This window comes from Dioscorea cayenensis, chromosome 9 (assembly GCF_009730915.1).
Source record: "Dioscorea cayenensis subsp. rotundata cultivar TDr96_F1 chromosome 9, TDr96_F1_v2_PseudoChromosome.rev07_lg8_w22 25.fasta, whole genome shotgun sequence".
Taxonomy (NCBI): domain Eukaryota; kingdom Viridiplantae; phylum Streptophyta; class Magnoliopsida; order Dioscoreales; family Dioscoreaceae; genus Dioscorea; species Dioscorea cayenensis.
In genome coordinates this window covers 28,393,295-28,413,067 of record NC_052479.1, presented here as the reverse complement: position 1 = coordinate 28,413,067, position 19,773 = coordinate 28,393,295, and the positions used below count along the sequence as shown (strand labels likewise).

Here is a 19,773-nt window from a genome sequence, read left to right as displayed (position 1 = left end):
TGAGATTTGGTGAGACACTTAGTAGATACTTCAATCACGTGTTGTTTGCATTCAGAAAAACATCTAGCCACCTAGATGGAGGAGGATGATGAGATGATGAAAGTGGGCTTACTATAAAATATAATGATATAACTGTGCAAGATAAGATTGAGGACTTTGAGAGGTGATTTTTAGCTTCAACTTTAATAATACATGTATTGGTTAATTAGAGTTATGAATAAAACTGTTTAATTTGAAGGAAGTAGCTGTAATATAAAAAAGTTTTTATAAAAGTTATTTTTTGACGTTTGATTTACGGTAAAGTTACATTTTATATATATAAATAAATTTTATTGTAGATTAATTTTAAATTATTTCAATTTATATGGTATTTGATTGGAGGTTTAAATGATGTACTTATACTCACAACAGTTTGCTTTTACCTTCATTAACCAGTCTCATCCTGTTTTTGGTTGTTTGGGGAAGACATGCACCACCATCCATGGTGGCTCTCCAAATTAGATAAATATCAAATTTATCTTAAAAAAATAAATTTATTATATTTTTATTATAAATATTGATGATCTTGTAATTACTTACTACCAAGGCATGGGTTTTTAAGATAAACTCTAAAAAATTCTCAAAATAGATCGGTCAGATTAAAAAAATATATATATGACATAATTGTGAATTGTAATTTTTTTTAATAAATGTTTAATTTATTTATTTATTTATAATATGGACAAGTCATTTCACACATATTTTATTTATATCTCAATCATACATTGAAAGGGAGTCAAACTCTCAACTTTCTGCATAAAAATCAAATGTCTTAATCGTTTAACCATTAAAATGGTAGCTACAATATACAATATATTTTGTTTAATTACCGACAATCAAACAAACCCATAATAATATAAAAATTAGTTCATTATTATTTTTTTTTTCCAAATAGAGAGTTTTTTACAGGACAGTGCACAATGCCTCGTGATCCGGTTTGGCACAGACATTGCTTTGAGATTTGTGTTAACGAGATGATATAAAACAAACATCTCACCAGGTTTTTCGATTTCTCATTCTCGATCAGAAGGTCATCCTGAGGACGAGGAGGAGGAGGAGGAGGAAGGAGATGGGGCCTCAGAGCCAGAACACCTCTCTCCAACGCCTCCACCTCGTCGAGAAGGTGATCCACTTCTCCTTCTCTTCGACGCCATGGTTTTTTTTTTTCCTTCTCATTTGTGTGTTGATATCGCAGAGGATTGTGCGAGTGTTGGAGCTTGCTGGGCTGGTTATGGATGAGCTTGCGAACTCTACTGGGCCTCGATCCGACGCCCTCACTAGTCATTGCCGTGAATTTATGGAATCCATTAGGGTTAGTAGTGCTTCTTCATGAAAAAGTTCCCAAATTGCTTGACAAAAGATAGGGTTTTTAGGGTTTGGAAGCTTAATTTGATGTTATTCTTGTTGGTATTTGGAATTGAGATTATATGATTCTAGAAATGCTCCCCCCTTTTTTTTCTAAGTGGAATGCAAATAGTAATGAAACTATTTGTTTAAATTTTGTAGTTTAATCAAATAACAGCAATATTTGTGAAACAGGAATTTGGTAGGAAATGGCTTTTCATGTTGTTGTATGGTTAAGACCAGAAACCTGGAAGTTTACCTTTCCATACTTTTAGTAATATTACAGAAAGTTGAATTCTTGAGGAATTATCCTGAACAAATAGCAAGAGTTTCTCACAAGCGAGCTACAATCTACTAGGCATTTATTAAATTGTGCTAAACTTGGATTCCTCTCGCCTACCAGTAATACTGTGTGAAGCACCCTTTACATCGTCTATGGAGTATGACTTGAGATGAGAATATGAGAGGGTTTACTGAATAACCAAAATAACACTTATTTGAAAGGGCATGTGGGAACTTTGATTTTAAGAACTTAATTTTTAGGCATATATGTTGTACCTGTTTGAATGGAGCCGAAGCTACTACCATTCTAGGAAGTGTTGCGAGTGACAAAAGTTCTTTGTTTTGTGCATGAGCATAGCTTTTGGAGGGCTATGCATAGATCTTCTTTCTTAGATGTTGGTGGTTATGTTTGAATGCTGATTAAATTTGCAATCCTGGCTCTTACCTTAACAAATCTACATCTCTAAGTTATGTGTGGGTGGTTACTAATATATGACTCTTTTTGTTGCATTATGGTTGGCCTTGATACTTCCATGTTTGTTTTCTTGTCATAAATACTCTTTTTGAATTTAACACTCTTAGACATTATCTCCGTAATATTTCTGTCGATATAGGAAGATAATATTATTGCTGAAATTCCTTCTGCTTTTCTTTAAAATAGTATATAACTTTTATTCTTTGAGGGCAGGATATATATAAACTGGCCTAATATTTATGTTCTCCTAGGCATTTGAACAAATTTTATTTAGTGTATGTTAAAGCCCTTAAGGCCTAAATCTCACGCAGCATATTTTCTATAAGTTGATCTTGATTGTTTGGTTATGTTTTCATGAACTATGTTAATATTCTGATTGATCTAGAAGCTGAGATCAAATAGATGAGGGAATCCCTGGTTTTGATAAGATTCAAATTTATACTGTATCCACATAATACAATCTTCATTAGTTGCTCTGCTACTATTAAGTTTGGAAGCATGCTTAATTTTTGGAGCCATGCTTATCAATTCCTTGTTAAACAGTCTTCTAAGTATTTGGTTTTGGCAATCACTTGTTCAGATTTTAGAGCTTACGAAATTGTTGAAGATGTAGAGGTGAAGAATTGTCTCTGCAGGATCAATTTACAACTACACTTTAATATTGTACTTTTTCCTCCAAGATCAAGTGAAGATTATTGGGTATGCTTTGTTAGAATATTACACTTTGTGTCTTGAGCAAATTATCCTCCATGATTCTGTTTTAGACATGCAGCATGGTCTTCCTAAATCTTGCATACATATAGAAGAGATAACGTCCCACTTCTAATGATGCCAAAGTAATTATTGTATGTTCACTAATACCCAAAAATAATGAGCGGTGATCTCTCCTTAATAAATCATTAACTCAAGTTTATGTGGCTTTTATTTTTCTTTTAGATCATTTTGAGAAGCTTTTTTCTTTGCCCTAATATGCTAAAAGTTCGATACACAGTATTGTCTGTTGAATAGTGATTGTTGATTTTTTACTTAATAGCTAATTAAACATGTAATGAAATTTAAACTCTCACTGTGAATCTCTGTGTTGATAGGATATACAAGTGACATTGCGCGATGAGATTAAAAGTGCTTGTGATTATCGCCCATTTGAGAAGTGTGATTATAATGCCAGAATTTCTAATGAAATTTGCTGCAAGAAACTGGAATATGTCATTGAGAAGTTGGATGATATGAAACAAAGCATCGAACAATGTAAAGATGGAAATTGAGATGCTTCTTTTGGCCTGTAGGTATGTGATTACAGTAACATTATTTCCTTTGCATACATTGATAGCATTCCCTTCTTTTGTATCCCTGTGTTCTCCTTAGATAAACCCTTTTCATGTTGTTGTTTGTTGTTTGTTGTTGTTGTTAATAAACTAATTTAACCATTATTCCTTTGAATTATTAATTTTACATAAGTTTCAAAACAACCCAGATCTTGCCTTTGAAGAGGTATCAAAATGCTGAGTCAAAATGTAGAAGAAAGAAATAAATGTCTGATTAAAGAGCTTGCCTTGTTTGATGAGATGATGACGAAATTTAGCAAGCTCTTACAACTGTTTAGTTCATGCATCATAGAAAATATTTCTTTTTGATGTACAATTGTTTACTTGACATGACACTTTGTGACCATGAAAACGTGGTTTGGAATTTAACACATTCTCCCATGTATGATTGTTTTCTTTGGTCCAGTTATTTCTTGCAGCCCATCCTGTCGATGGCCAAGCTTGCGATCTTCCTGTACTCCTGGTTCTAGTCATCCTAACCGTTACGCTTTAGGATCCTTACCAGAGAACTGAAGATTGGATGACTGTAATTCTCAAATCCAGTTATTTCTTCTCAGACCGTAAGGAAAGATCTCATGAATAATTGTTGATCATTTTACTGTCTGGAGGATTTGATCAATTGTTCTTTAGAACTTAGGGTTCAAAAGTCAGTTCATGTGGTGCATTTCATTTATCCTGTGTGTGGTGTATTATAGGAGTGATGTCCTGTTGTATCAAATGAAAAACAAAATTTAGGTTTTTATTAATTTTACAACATTTTGCATGAAAAGAAACATTGTTGGAGGTTGACAAGCTTGTGTTTTGTGCTTGTTTATCTTGCATTTCATCTCCCAATTGTTTCAGTCTGGCTTGTTCAGTTGATATTGTTGCTCTTATATTTTGTTTATGGAGATGACTTTTGTTGACTTATTTTGCATTTTTGCTTGTGTACCCCTATAAAAATGGAAAATTGGTGATATACCCTTATAATAGCTGTATTTGGTTTTGTATCCCCATAAATTCCATTTATTTATTTTTTGCTGATGATTTCCCTGTATTAATCTGCCCATTTGATATCATCAAATGGATGGGGAGGAATATTAGGACTAAAATGTGGTTGTTGATATTCTCTTGTATTTGTTTTTATTTCTTGTACTTTTATTGTTGATGTATTCTTTGACTAGCAAGTGGATGGACAGAAATACAGGGAAACAAGTCAACAACTAGTATGAGTTTGAAGTATTCTTGTAGCCCTTTTGTTTGTTTGTTTGTTTGTTTGTTTTTGTTGATTGAACTTATTTGAAATAAAAAAAATATATCATTATGGCTGGGATCATATACCCTTTGAAAATTTGGAGTATATTTGTGGGGTACCATTAGATTCTTAACCTGGTTGAGACTTTTAAAAAAATTAGTTTCTGTAAACCAAAAACAATTTTCACAGGGTTGTATTTGTAAATAACCACCTCCGTATAGGGGGGTGTGTGTGTGTGTGTGTCTATAATGTAAGCAAGCTTCTCTTTTATTTTATATTTATCATGGGTTATTGAGTAGTGAATTTGGCGCCAATGTTAAATAAATCTAACCAATGGTTATCCCTCAGAAAATTATATGTTGAAAAACTATTTGGCATATAAAATTATGTTTCTTAAACTTAAAAATTAAAATTTAAAATTTTTAATTTGTAAGTACAACTCATATATATATATATATATAAATAAGATAATAAAATTTTGTGAAGTTATGGCCTATAATGATTGTTTGTTTTAATCTAAAAAAAAATTTGAAACCATTTGATTTTGATTGTTGAACACAGAGATAAAATTAAATAAATAAATAAATAAATAAATTTACATAACCCAAAAAATATATATTTTTAATTTTATAATAGAATCAACAAAGCAGCCCAAATCCCAGGTCACCAATGGCTTCAATTTACCCAAAATTTCCCCATATTTTAATTTTCAAAAATTCAAAAAAAAATTCTCATTCTTAATTTTTCCCCTGCCCTTACATAATTTCCCCCATTAAAAAAATTAAAATTAAAATTAAAATTAAAAATAAAGCTCCATCTTTATTTATTCCCCCAATTTAATCCTGACCGTCCATTTCCCTTCCATCCATTTATATATATATATATAATCCCCAGTTACGGATAAGGCTGAGTTCCAGTAAGTCCACTTCCAAGCTTCTCCGATGGCCACCACTTCATGCCATCTCCTGCACCTCCACTTCCCAAAGTTCCCATCTTTCTCTCCCTTTCACCCCCCTTCCTCCCTCTCCGTCCCTCCCCGCCGCTCCCTCCGCCTCTCCGCCTCCTTTTCCGGCCCCATTTCGCCGGAGCCCGACGCCGTCACTCACCCGGCCCTTTCCAATGCCAACGTGCTCTTCTTCCGGTCTGGGTATAACGTCCAGATCGTCGTCGATGAGAATGAGTCGGAGGAGGCGCTTCTGAGGAGGTTCCGGAGAGAGGTTTCCAAGGCCGGGATCATTCAGGAGTGCAAGCGACGCAGGTTCTATGAGAACCCTCAAGAGGAAAGAAGCGCAAGGCCCGCGAGGCCAGCCGCCGCAACCGCAGGAGGTGATTTCTTAATCTTTTCTCGACTTGCTTCACTTTGTTTTGCTGCAAAGTTGATGAATTTTGTGAATTTTAGTTTGTGGTTGAATTAGGGTTTTCTGTGCACAGTGTGATTTGGGTGATTCAATGCTTTGTAATTAGGGTTTTTTTTTTTATAGTTTAGGATGTTAATTGATTGAGTACTAACTGCTTTGTTACTTCAAGAAGTAGATTTTTAGGCTATTGTGTGAATTATCAAAGTCACCTTTGTTTTTCTTAACCATTTTCTTTGAAATTTCCACAATTTAATGATAGGATTTCTGGAATTTCTTTGTGTGGGTGAAGTAAATGAGTTCCATTTTTCATATTTCTTTGTTGGTTTTTTCTTTTTGATTTGAACAAGATGAGAATAAATTGAATGTGGATTAATCTCCTAAACTTCTAAAAATATATGTTATGTTCTAAATGAAATAGGTCTCATATTTAAAAAATCATGGTGTTGATTTGTGTTGGTTTGGGATGCTCTGAATGAAAAAAAATGTGGAATGAATTGGTTGTGCTATGCTTATTGCTAGATCCTTTTAGTTATCGATGCATAGAGAATCTTTTCGACAATTAATATGTGAAAATATTTGAGATAAGACAACTAATAGATTGCGTCAAAAAATGATTGTATATATGGTAACCTTTTTCTCGTAACTTCTAAATATGGTTTCATGATTACATGTGTTTGTATTGTTTTGAGCTTTTGGTTCCCATTTCATTTGTAAACTTAAACTGCATAATCAAAAAGCTCTTTAGTTTTGTGGTTTACTTGTGTCATATTTTATTTTGAACATTAGCTTCCCAAACTCATTTAGACTTAATTCTGCATGTTTCATTTAACATGTTAGATGAAATTGATAGTTTTTATTATGTGCATTGAGTACAAACAAAATCTACCAAGACAGAATGTTGAGTATTTATGTGAGCTAACTGCTTTTTGTATTTAGTGTTTCAGTGGGTTAGCCTTGTAATTTGAGGATTTTTAACTTAAAACGCCATGCTCGTTTTATGGACTGGTATCTAAATTCCTGTTATCATTGCATCAAATTTTCTCAACCACTGTTATATTCATTTGAACATGTGTTCAAGTCACTTAATACTAATCTACAGATAGTGAAGCAGGTGGTTTATTGGCTGAACTTTTATTAGGGTTGAAGGCTTGAAGCCACTGCTGGTCACTATAGTGCACCTGATCGATCATTTTGGTCCTCTAACTAAATTCTTATTATTCAATTTGCTTCATTTGATAGCGTATGTCATGGCAACGAAGTATCCTTTAAAAAGTTTTATTTTAAAAGCTGTAAATGTTTGATGAGATGCTCAATTAAATAACTATTTTTTTAATTGTTAACACTGATACATTATTTTTTTAAAATGATAATTATTGTTTAGTGGCATGTGACATGCCACATTAGCTGTCATGTCAACAACCAACCGGATTCCTGCCACATTGCTGACTTAATCCAACAGATGGACTAAATTGAACAATTCATATGCACTTTTGATGATCGAAAATTATAAAAAAAAAAAATTAAGGTGGCCAAATTAAACAATTGTTATGACCACTTGAGGGACTTAATTTAACCCTTTTAGTATCCTCTGCCATTTGTCCTAAACTATATGGCTTTTATAGCGGAACTTTGCTGCCCTATCATTTATTGGATGCTAATAGTGCTATTGCAAGTCTGCCTTGCTTTTGTTTCTGTATAATCTTTCAAAGATTTTTTGCGTCAGAGCAAGGCACATCAAATATGATCATGAGATGGTTTAGAGCCATGTATGAAAACGTACGTGCTTGTTGACGAAACAATTGATTGTGTGCTGCTAAAGCAACATTCTCCCTGATTTTTCTGGACATTTATAATAATAACTATGGAGACTCAGTAGAATTTGATTAAGAGATCTATAATGGCTAACAGAGATAAAATGAAGGTGAGCATGATACAACACTTCTTAAGAGGGGTCCTTGAGGTGACTCTACCTGTGAAATTTTCTAATTGTATTTGATATGTACATTTCCAAAGGTTCTTGTTTTGTCTTTCTCTTGTTTTGGTTATCACAACTGTTTGAAAGGGAATTTTGAATATATGATATTCTCAAACATGATCATCATCATAATTGAGTATGTAAACACTTTGACTGAACTAATATCCCTCATGTGTTCCTAAAATGTCTCCTTTTTGCATGGTGTCAATAGACTATAACTGAACTGTTTTTGTTAGTCTCCTAATAAAAGCACTCATCTGGTCAATTTTTAATGTGCCAAATGCATATGAGCAAACAAGAAAAGCTGTTTCTTGGGCCAAGTTATGTGCAGACATCTTATGACTTTTCAATTTTAAAGTTGCTTATGACTATGATATTCATCTAAAAATTTATGTGGATTTTGACAATGGTATAAGTATAAAGCTCAGAATTCTACAAGATGCAAATTGTGCTACAACGATTAGCTTTTCTGTGGACTTTGAAAGACAGATCATTAGCTGATGCCAAAACAGTTCTCAAACTGAGTGAAAATACACCATTAATGCAACAGTAGAGTAGATATCTGTTATGCTTGTCTGATAGATGTATCGTATGTGTACATTGCACTTGATGTTATTTGCTTGTTGATAACTTGATATTATATTTATGACTCTATGCACATTCTTTCCATTCAGTATCATCTCTATATTAAACCATCTTGCCGATTTGATTAAAAGAAATTCTATTGTTAACATTTGTACAAACCCTCGGTTAACAACTCCTACCTAATTTCCATAGTAATGAACAGTTGTTAACTAACCATATGATCTAATTCTATTAATTGCAGAAGGTCAGGCCCAAGATTCCAGTCTTCTTCACAATCACAATCAGATGAAGCTGCAACAAAAAAGGAAGATGATTTAGATGACAACTGGGATCTTCCCGTGGGCGATCTTCCTTACTAAAAATTCACAAGCTTATTCTACTTAGCCTACGTCGTCATTTTACGGACAACTGGGGCAAGCGCAGATGTACAGAGCACAGCATTGTCATCTGAACAATCCCTCCTCTCCTCTCCATTAAAATGGATGAGCTTTTTCTTCGACATTTTTCCTTTTGAAGCCAGGCTTTTATTATGCATGCACTTGACTATTGGTTTTCTTCAATGTAAATTGAGTACATTCCTATTGAAGTTAATGAAGTACATTTCATATTACTTGGTGCTACTAGGTTTGTTAATCTTGTTATTATTATATTAATGTTATTATTATTATTATGAAATTTTTTATCCTTTTTTTAGATAATGACTTTTTCATTTTGAAACCAGGTCATAGTGAACACAGGCCAACCATTTTCCAACAAAAGCTGAATGAAGTCTCAACCACAAGAACACATCTTAAAAAGGTCCTTTTTGTTATAACATACCTTCAAACTCTCCCTCCCTTTTTTCCAACCACCAAACTACCTTCCCTTCCACCACAATCCATGGCCTCCGGCCGCGCTCTTCTCCTCGTCGCCTTGTTAGCCATCGTCCTTCTCACGAGCAAGGTCAGCTCTGACACCCCTGCTCCCACAGCCGGTGGCGATGCTCAACAGGACACTGACCCGGCCATCCCTGTCGCTGCTGATAAACCAGGGGAACGCCGAAGATGCTCATGACACCGAGGACCAGTATGATAATATGGACCACGACGATAGCCCTGAGGATGGCGATGATGTTGCCTTCGAGCGATCTTTTATCGTTCTTGGTCACTGATAAAGAAAATGCAAGAACATCTTCTTGATAATGATGTTCGCTTCTGTTCCTTATTGTTGTTCTTTGTTTGATCTTGAGATGCAATTGTTATATGTACAAATTAAGCTAAGGAGTTATTGTTATGCTTGCTATTCATGTATGTCTATAGTTCTAGTTCTATAACTATCTTTTGCTTGGAAAACCTAAGTACTTGAATAAAGTTTGAATCTTTAAGAATTAATGCTTGCTTTAACTAAAAATAAAAACATTTTTTTTTGTGGCAAACAAATCTCTAATTATCCGAAAGACCCTTTTTAATAAAAATCTATACTTGTAAAAAAATCTAATCTTTTTAAACTAAAGGATCAACTAAAATGCCTCTAAATCTAAGTTAAAAAAAGAATTTATGCTAAATAATTTCCATTAGCTAACATATAATCAATTAATAGATGCAGCTATCAAACATAAATAGACAACATAGATGCACAAACTAATTAATAAATAAGTTAAACATGATGAAATATTGATAATCAAGAGGCATAATAAATGAAAGATGTTATGGATTAAAAGTAGGCATATTATAAGAACAAGCATAACTTATAAGAACATGCAAGATATATATATATAATAATTCCAAAATGAAAGTAGATGAATAAGAGAACATACCATTAAAAAGGAAGAAGTGATATTGGCGCGGCTCAATCTGAGATAGATTTACAATAAATTTGGTAAACCAAATCATTAGATTGAACCTCACCAATATCACTTATTCTTCATAAAACATCTTGCAAAACTTCCTATATATTTAACAACAACAACAATAATAATAATCCATGCATGCTCATTAATCAAGAGTTTGGAAGAGAAACATATATATAGATGACCATGCTAATATTATAATATATATATATATATATATATATATATATATATATATATATATATATATTCTCTAATGAATTTATCAAAGTGAAAGAAGAAGAAGAAGAAGAAGAAGAAGAAGAAGAAGAAGATAGAAATGAATGGAATGTGGTTAATTTGGTGGGGGACAAATGTATCTTGAAGCTTGGCCTACATGTGACCTCTTTGGCTTAACAAGAGCTGAAAGCTAGCTTTCATTTCATCTCCCTACTTTGACAACAAAGTCACTGCATACATGATAACTAACATTAAGAAGGAGGTCATGCATATATATACATATACATATACATATATATATATATATATATATAATGAAAGTGTTGAAGAAGAAGGTGAGTGGAATGATGGAAAGGGAAATAAAGTTTATAAGTTGGTGTGTCATGCTTGGCTTGTTGTAGTCTCCAAAAAACCTATTACTAATGAATGAAGAAGAGAACACACTCTTTCTCATGCGCATCACGCATGCACTTGCATTAATATATATTCTCCACTTATATATATATATATATATATATATGATAGACAACAAACAAACCATTTCTTTTGCATGTACTCTTTTGTTGCATCATCCATGTTACTTCCATTAATTAATCTTGTTCTACAGTATCTATCTTTTCTATCAAACCAATGAAGAAGATATCACTAATTATATATCTATCTATACATACATACATACATACATACATACACATATATACATACATACATATATATATATATAGGATTAATGGAAGGGAGGCAAGAAAGAGAGAGGTTGAGAATTAAGGAAACATGCATCAACGGAGACAATGGCGATGTAGTGAAGATATGATAGCATAAATGGGGGACAAATTAGTCTTTTCTTGTACCCGTGGGCCTTTTATCCCTAATTTTACCCTTCCTTTCTTTACTACTTGGATTGGTAGTAGGGAACCCTTTTCAAAGACCTTTTTGGAATAATATGTTATTTTAATGTTTATAAGCTTGAAAATGTTTGATTTAAAAAAAAAAATAATGAGACATGTCTTGAAGAAGTTAGTGTGTTTGCAAAATGATGGAAAAGACTCGGTCAGACATACAAGCTTGTAAAAGGTGTCATTATTTATTTATATTTTAATGGTCAAAATAAGTAAATAACTATTTATATACGAAATATTTTTAATGGTCAAAATTTTTCTATCATAAAAATTATAACTATCTTTATACTCTATGATTCATTTTTATTAGTTTAAACGCATTTATTAAAAAACAACTAATAATTATATAAAAAATATAAACAAATTAATTATTTTGTTTATCTCCTAAAATCAATGTACTGGGAAAAAAAATAGTTGGCATTCAATAACTAAGGTTTTTTTTTTCGAACCTGACCTTCTAATTGGGAGGAAAATAAACGACTATTCTTTCTATATATGATGGTGGTGAGGCATGCGTAAATAAAAAACAATAATAGGTAAAAAAAACATATAAATAAATAATAAATATCAATTTTTAAAAAAATTATATATAGATAATTGCATGTTTTTGCAGAATTATACAACCAAAAAATAATAATAAAATAAAAATAAAAATAAAAAGTAGTGGTGGACAAAGAGACATCCATGTCCAATTATCACCAACATGCTCTTTGAGTTTCATTCATCACTTCTAATGTTCCCCTTCACGCTCCCTTTCTATGGAATATTATTTTATTATCTTTTATTTCATAGGATCATGTTTATTATAATTTTTAATTAAAACTTTTATATTATATATATATATATCCTTCCTTAAAATTCACAAAAAAAAACTAATTTTAAGAATATTTTAACTTTTTTAATAGTTTTTTAAAAAGTATTTAGAAATTTAGAATAATTGTGATTTATGTAATTAATACAAAATAAAGAGTATTTTCATTATTTTTCATGGTAGCATGAAGATTAACAATAAATAAATAAATTAAATATAAATATAAATTAAATGTTAATAAGATATGTGTTCAAGAATAAAAATTAAACATGAGTGTTATATATATATATATATATATAAGTACTTATATTATAATTATATAACATGGAAAGCACTCTCAAGTGGTTTGTTTACCTTTCTCCTCATACTATGAAGAAATAATGATCTTAAATCAAGCACTTTCTCTTCTCACAAATGATCTCATGTCATTGCTATTAAGGCCATGCTTGTTTACTTTTAATTGAATGCAAGTGGAGTCCCACCTTTTTGTAATTATTATCTATATATTTACTTTTATATTAAATAAAATTAATATATTGGATTGGTAATAGTCAAATTAATTACTTTCTCCAGTTTTTACTATCTCACATAGATTAAAAAAATGATTAAAATTAGTTGATAATCTAAATTTTATAAAAAATTATATTAACTTTTCCAAAATTATTGTTATTTAAAATATGATTTAATAAAATGTGTAGTTGAATGTGATTTATTGGAAGTTGTAGGAGTACGTATATTTAATATAAATTGTAAATTTTGAAAAATAATATTTAATGTTTTATAAATTTTCTAAATAGATAAGTAAAAAGGGGGGAAAAACTTGGACAAGTAAAAAACATTAGAGGGATTATTATTTTATATATCATCTTAATTTTTTCATAAAACGACATAGAAATGAAAATTTTATGTAGATGGTCCTAAACAGTTGAGACTAAACGACATGCTATCATTATATAGTAACAGTTGAGACTAACAGCATGTTTATCATTATATAGGTCATTCTGGTATTTTAAAATAATATTTATGCAACAAGCTATATATATATAAAATTATAAAATATGTAATGATAGAAAGAAGTGTGAGATATTAGTTTTTTTTTCCTAAATTAAAAGAATTATATTTTATTTATTGATAGCGGAAATTAATTTCAGCATTCCTACAAACCAACGAGATACACATCTCATTCTTCATGCACTAAACAACCATGGATTGGAATAATAATAATAATAATAATAATAATAATAATAATAATAATAATAATAATAATAAACAAATATAAAATGATTTCTTCATTCAAAATGAAACAATTCAAGGGTGTTTTCTGTACATGATCAACCTACGAAATGCTAAGTAAATCTGAAGGGATAAAACCCAAACCTGATGCAATTCATACAATGCCGTATCTTTAACTAACATAAGAGAATTCCAAACTTCATGAAGATCATTATGTTCGGTCAACCAAAATGCAATAATAGCAACATAGCCATAAATCTTCGAAGAAAATTGTTGAATTTATCCATGGGCATGCATGAACCTGGCTCTTTGTTTTTGTTTTTGTTTTTTTTTTCTATAAAAGATCTCTTACTTAAGACTGTGTCATCTCTTCAGTGTTTGATTCAATCCTCCAAATCATCGTCTGAATTTAAGAACGGAGTGTTGTGTATGGATCTTGTTTTTCTGTAATTCTGCTGTAAACCAGCACAAGAAAGCCATCTCCGTATCCAATCAGCCAATCTGAACTCTGAACGGCCGATCAGGTTTACCTCATCGATGTCGATATTGGAGTTTTCATCTTCATATTGGCCGGGACTTGTATTCTCTTCCCTCTCATCCTTGTGATTCTCAACTTCTACCTCAGGTACTGTTAGTAAGCTTAACAAAAACAAGTAACAAAAACAAAAAAATGTTATTCTGGCTGAAATATGTAATTGAGGATCAATACAAGCAAAAAGATAATTGAAACAGGGAAAAGTTTCGATAACAAGCAGATAAGATAAATGAGAGCCATACAAGTGCTGCCGTGGAACTTTTTCACGTCTTCTTGGGCGATTCTGGACAACATTTATGTCACCTGAGTGATGTCTCATGAAACGAAGCTGCGCATAGATGGAAATTACAAGCTGAAGATACTTTCGAGTCTAAAAATGTGTACTTTCTTGGAGAAAGAAATAAAGCAGTAATGTATGGACTACTAAGAAGGTGAAAAACCAAACCAAGCCAAGCAATGATAGTCTAAAAAAATTATCAGCAGATACACAAACAAGAAAAAAAAGGAAACTTGTTCACAAGTCAACAGAAGGTAAACTCATAGTTTAAAAAGTTTAACAGAGGCATCAAGCCAAGCACCCAAAAGTTAATAGAATGTCCAACCAACAATTAACTTACATAAACAAGCTATTGGACATGCACTCTTAATTTAGCACTTAACAGAATTCTAAACAAGTTAAAAACTTGCCTATCTTGGACTCCAACATTGCAACATCTAGTTTTCAGATCTGACATTTATTACTTTTTAAAAAAAATGTGGTTATAACATAGTTAAAAATGGCATAGATTTCTATAACTATGCATTCAGTAAGCAATCTCCTTAAAATAACCTGATCCACATTAAGCAATGGTCTATATTAAAACTACTTAGCTATGTTTGGATGTGGGGTTACCCCAAGATTTTGACCAAATCCAAAGGTAAACCTCAAGAACCTCTTTTTACAAGATTTGATTTATATATATATATATATATATATATATATAAAATTAAATTTTGAGATTGCTAACGTAAGGGGAAAAAACTTTCAGTGATTAAGAAATTAAATTTTTATTGTCAAAATATTTATTTAGATTAGTATTAATAAGTCGAAGACTTCCAAACCGTAACGCCACTACCCAAACCCTCAATTAAACCAATACAAGATTTAAACCATTGGAAAAGGTGTAAGAAGAAACAACAATAAAAGGTTCCAGGCAAGGTTTGTTTGAGACAACTAGGAGTCTTCAGAACTCCTTAATTTTGAGATTTGTGAAATTGAGCATTTTCTCTCTCATTAGGAGTTTTAGTTGTCACTTTTTTTACTCTTGGCATTGATCATGTATGTGCTTCACATTTGTTGTTTGAAACAATGATGGAATAGTTGTTTTACTGAAACTATGTTCTGATCTTGGTCAATTATATTTGGCAAGGTCCATGCAGATATTTTAGTAAATAACTGGACTAAATTCACCGTTATCAAAAGGAACAATACAATTACTTCTTATAGTATTGCATAAATATTTTCCATCCATAACTAGAGATCTTTGCAAATAAGATCCATCCATTCTCATATCTATTGTATGTGTAGGCAATTTGAATTCAGATCCAAATTTAAGCCACTTATCATATATCAGTTTCTGCAACATGTCTCTTTATAACCAACAAGTATAATTGACTAGCATGGTCTGTTTCTTTAGCTTTATGTTTAGGAATTAACAGGTTGTTGGAAGGTTTGATTCTTTGAACAAAGAAAATTTCAAGTTACCAAAGATATACCATTGCCCCAAATTTGAAAAATAGAACCTAAAATATCTTAAGAAAATAGTTAAAAACGATACAGACATAAAAGTGAATTTATCATATTCACATGAACAACTAACAATGCCCATGTGAAATCAATAACCTTGTGATGAGGCATTTCCAATCATTAATTATAATCACTTTCTAACTTCATGGGCAAATATGGTTTGCAAATAAGAATTAACATAAGTCAAAATAAATACTAATGGAAACCTCAATTGTTTTCCCGAAAACATAAACCTTCAAGAATTCAAATGGGCATGGTCCAAAGCAAGAAACAAGCTTTTATCCAGGAAAAATTGACCATAGTTTGACATCATATTCCTGAAACCTAATGTCAAACAAATAGAATAAACCATCATGCAATCTAACAATTTCACCTAGACATCAGCAAACATCATAGAAGCAATGGCAAACAAATAGTGATAAACCATCATGCAATCTTACAATTTTCACCTAGACATCGGCAAACATCATAGCAGCAATGTCAAACAAATAGAGATAAACCATCATGCAATCTTACAATTTCACCTAGACATCGGCAAACATCATAGCAGCAATGTCAAACAAATAGAGATAAACCATCATGTAATCTTAGTTTTCAGCTAGACATCGGCAAACATCATAGCAACCTCAATGTACAACAAACCAAACCCTAAAACAATGAACAAACAAAGTAAAGGGGCAAACCTGATCACCGTCTTTGATTCCAAAGTTCCGGAGAATAGCCTTGTCATCAATCAGCTTCTGATCACCATAACACAAGCAGAAGAGACCCCATACATGAGGCCTGACAAACCAAACCAGAAACCATCCACATTATTAATAATCCCAACATCATCCAAGAACAAGCATTAACAAGTGATACACAAATTAGGGCAAAATTTTCCTATAAAAAAGACGCACATTCTCAACATTGAACAGCAACAATGAAGAGGAAAAGAACAAACCAAGAGATAACAACTCCACCCTCCTCGGCTGGCCGATCGAACACATCCTCCACGGCGATCTTCAGCTCCCAAACCGCAGCCGATCTTTCGATCCGCACATCTGCAAGTACAATCAAAACCACCCAAATTCAAAATCAAGAACGCAAGAAACTGAAAAAACAAGCAATACCAAAGGAGGTGTCATCCAGCTTGAGGATAGTGAGGCGGATGAGCGGCTCAGGGAGGAGGTGATAGGAGAAGCTCCTTCGCCGGCTAGAAGGAATCCCCAATGCCAACCTCGCCGGCGCTATGCTCGTCATCGGAGGAGACCAGAGATGACGCCGACGAGGATGGCGATACGAAGGAGGAAGAGGAGGTAGCGGAGGAGGAGGAGGAGGAGGAGGAGGAGCGGAGAGGCTCCCAGGCGAGCATTGAGGAGCACGGAATGGAAAGGAGGGTTGAAGGATTGGAAATATAGAGAAGAGAATGAGAATGAGAAGGCTTTGGAGGGAGGAGGGATTCTTGGTTTGGGAGAAGGGAAAGGAATGAGAGCGAAGAGAGAAAACCTGGGATTTGGTGTTGCCCGTTGGGAAAAGGGCCCGGGAATCCGGGAAGCGCGGTTACGCTCGCGCCCTCGACCACGAGCGCGCTCACACGCGCGCGTTGCCAAACGTGCTAAACAAAACGTCGAACACCTTGTGCGCATGCATGCATACGCGCGCGTTGTCGAACGTGCTAAACAAAACGTCGAACACCTTGTGCGCGCTCACACGCGCCCGTTGCCAAACGTGCTAAACAAAACGTCGAACACCTGGTGGGCAAGTGAAATATAAATTTAAGTGATTTTTATTTTAATTATATATTTATTTTGTATTTTTATAATTTTTTTTATTGTTTACTAATTTTAAAGCTGATTTTTGTGCTTTTTCGTCTTCATAAAAATGGATTCAATGTTTATTCTTTGAGTGTTTATGGTTTTGGAAACGACAAAGATCTTAAATGGTTTATAAAACAAATTAAATGAAAGACTCGGTTTTTATTGTCTGAATTTCGACTGAAATATAATAAAGAATGATTTTGATTGTTTTTAAAGAATTGCTATTTTTATTTTATTTTTTCCATCTCACTTATCATTGGTTGATTTTTTTTATTTTTATATTTTTTTGCTTTTCATTGAAATTTTTGTAAGCCTCTTATTTTTAAACAAAGTTATAGTACTTTTCCAATTAAAAAAAAAAATTAAAGCCGAGCTAATCTTAGTATTTTGTAAGAACTCATTTTAAAATTTACTATTTATTTTTACGTATATAAATCTTCCTTCTAATATAAAAGTACTGTTGCTAACATAAGAAGAAAAATTAAAAATATAGAAATATGTTTTTTCCTTTTGTTTATATTATTAAAATTACGACAAAAATTATTTGAGAATTTTGCACTTTTAAACTTTGAAAACTTAATATGTTTGATGAAAATGGCGAAAATTATTTATTAATGGTTGTGTTAAAAAAATGGTACAATAATAACATTTAGTTAACGAAAACACAAATTAGTTAACTCATAAATATACAAATAGTGTGGAATAATAGATTAATGATTTATATCAAATTTTTATTGTCACATAGCATGTATTAGAGTTTAGTATAATATAAAGATGCATCACTAAGATATTTCTTTTATATGGTCACTCACTGTTGCAATAATTGAATCGAATAATAAGATTTTACTCCCATACATAAAATTAAGAATTCAATTCTCTCTTAAAACGTGATTAATACAGTGTACACTATGGTTTGTTCATCTTGTCAAAATATATATATATATATATATTCCGAACAAATTCGGGCACAGAGATAATTGCTGAAATATTTGGTTGGACCAGGTTGTGAGATAACCTGAGATATCCCTGCTTTTGTGCCGGTTTGAACAAAGATAACCTCAACATATTATTTAGAGAGAGATAAAGAGATTCTATTTGCTTGCATGGAGGAAAATGGAAAAGTTGAAACAAACATATACAACAAGAAATGTACTCATATGATGGGAAAAAGAAAAAAAGAAAAAAACAAAATGAAATTGAAGTTTGGTATTTCTTCATCAAACTCAATGTATACTTAATTTCCAATCTAACCAACTAAAGCCAAGAAAAAAAAAACAAAGATTCTAAAGCAAAACCAAAAACAAATAAAAAAGAATAATTAAAACAAAAGAGAAGAACAAAAACCACTCAGTGACCAGCTCCTCTCCTGCTTGGCCCAGAATAAGCCTTGGAAATCTTGAAACCATGAAAAAATGAAGATGATGATGATGATGATGAACCAGTTTGATGTTCATGTAGTGGTCTTGATCCCTCAACAACAACACACAAAGTTGGCAAACAAACTAAGAAGATGAAGAACAACAGCATCACTGCATTCATTATCAAATAACACTTCTTGGGACTCATGATCACACTTTCTCTATTATTTCAGAGACTTTGAATTAATGCTTCACAAATGGACTCTTATTTATGGTTCATAAGATTAATTAGACATATATATATATATATATATATATATATATAGAAAGAGAAAGAGAGAAAGAGAGGAGAGTTGAATAAGAAAGAAAGCGTGAGGCGCACGGGTTTGAAAAGTGGCAACACATGGATTGCTTTTTTTTTCTTTGATCTCTTTGTTTTTCTTAGTATTATTAACCTACCATTTTGCATGCTTTGAATTTTTTTCATTTTATATCCACACTTATATATATGGTTTTAGTTTATGAGCAAGTAAAACATTATCGGCTAATGGTTTCTCGGTCTACTGGCACTTGATACTGAGTTATCTGTGTAGAATATTATTATGTTTTTATTAAAGAGGCAACGTCAAACCTCAGCCTTACGCAAAGTGAGGGTACGAGTGTGTATAGATGTGTTATTATCTCTAAT

General features: G+C 32.2%; 4 protein-coding genes across 4 annotated transcripts; 3 read left to right on the top strand and 1 right to left on the bottom strand.

Moving 5' to 3' along the window:
• Nucleotides 1–1,057: 1,057 nt before the first annotated feature.
• Nucleotides 1,058–4,282, top strand: LOC120269469 (mediator of RNA polymerase II transcription subunit 11-like). The gene is made up of 4 exons (XM_039276797.1): nucleotides 1,058–1,162; nucleotides 1,235–1,351; nucleotides 3,229–3,426; nucleotides 3,872–4,282. Exons 1-3 carry the CDS (start codon nucleotides 1,109–1,111, stop codon nucleotides 3,403–3,405), a joined length of 348 nt encoding a protein of 115 aa, XP_039132731.1. The 5' UTR covers nucleotides 1,058–1,108; the 3' UTR covers nucleotides 3,406–3,426; nucleotides 3,872–4,282.
• A 1,319-nt stretch (nucleotides 4,283–5,601) lies between these two features.
• Nucleotides 5,602–9,227, top strand: LOC120269398 (30S ribosomal protein S21, chloroplastic-like). The gene is given in 3 exon segments (XM_039276735.1): nucleotides 5,602–5,980; nucleotides 5,983–6,025; nucleotides 8,859–9,227. Coding segments are annotated over 3 exon segments (501 nt in total). The 5' UTR covers nucleotides 5,602–5,640; the 3' UTR covers nucleotides 8,977–9,227.
• On the top strand, nucleotides 8,982–9,987 carry LOC120269399. The gene is made up of 2 exons (XM_039276736.1): nucleotides 8,982–9,241; nucleotides 9,339–9,987. The coding sequence occupies exons 1-2, from the start codon at nucleotides 9,100–9,102 to the stop codon at nucleotides 9,668–9,670; spliced, it is 474 nt and encodes a 157-aa protein (XP_039132670.1). The 5' UTR covers nucleotides 8,982–9,099; the 3' UTR covers nucleotides 9,671–9,987.
• Nucleotides 9,988–13,666: 3,679 nt separating this feature from the next.
• LOC120268729 lies at nucleotides 13,667–17,583 on the bottom strand. Its single transcript, XM_039276018.1, has 5 exons — nucleotides 17,041–17,583; nucleotides 16,872–16,971; nucleotides 16,612–16,711; nucleotides 14,385–14,470; nucleotides 13,667–14,246 (listed from the first exon to the last, which is right to left on the bottom strand). Exons 1-5 carry the CDS (start codon nucleotides 17,168–17,170, stop codon nucleotides 13,991–13,993), a joined length of 672 nt encoding a protein of 223 aa, XP_039131952.1. The 5' UTR covers nucleotides 17,171–17,583; the 3' UTR covers nucleotides 13,667–13,990.
• Nucleotides 17,584–19,773: the final 2,190 nt, after the last annotated feature.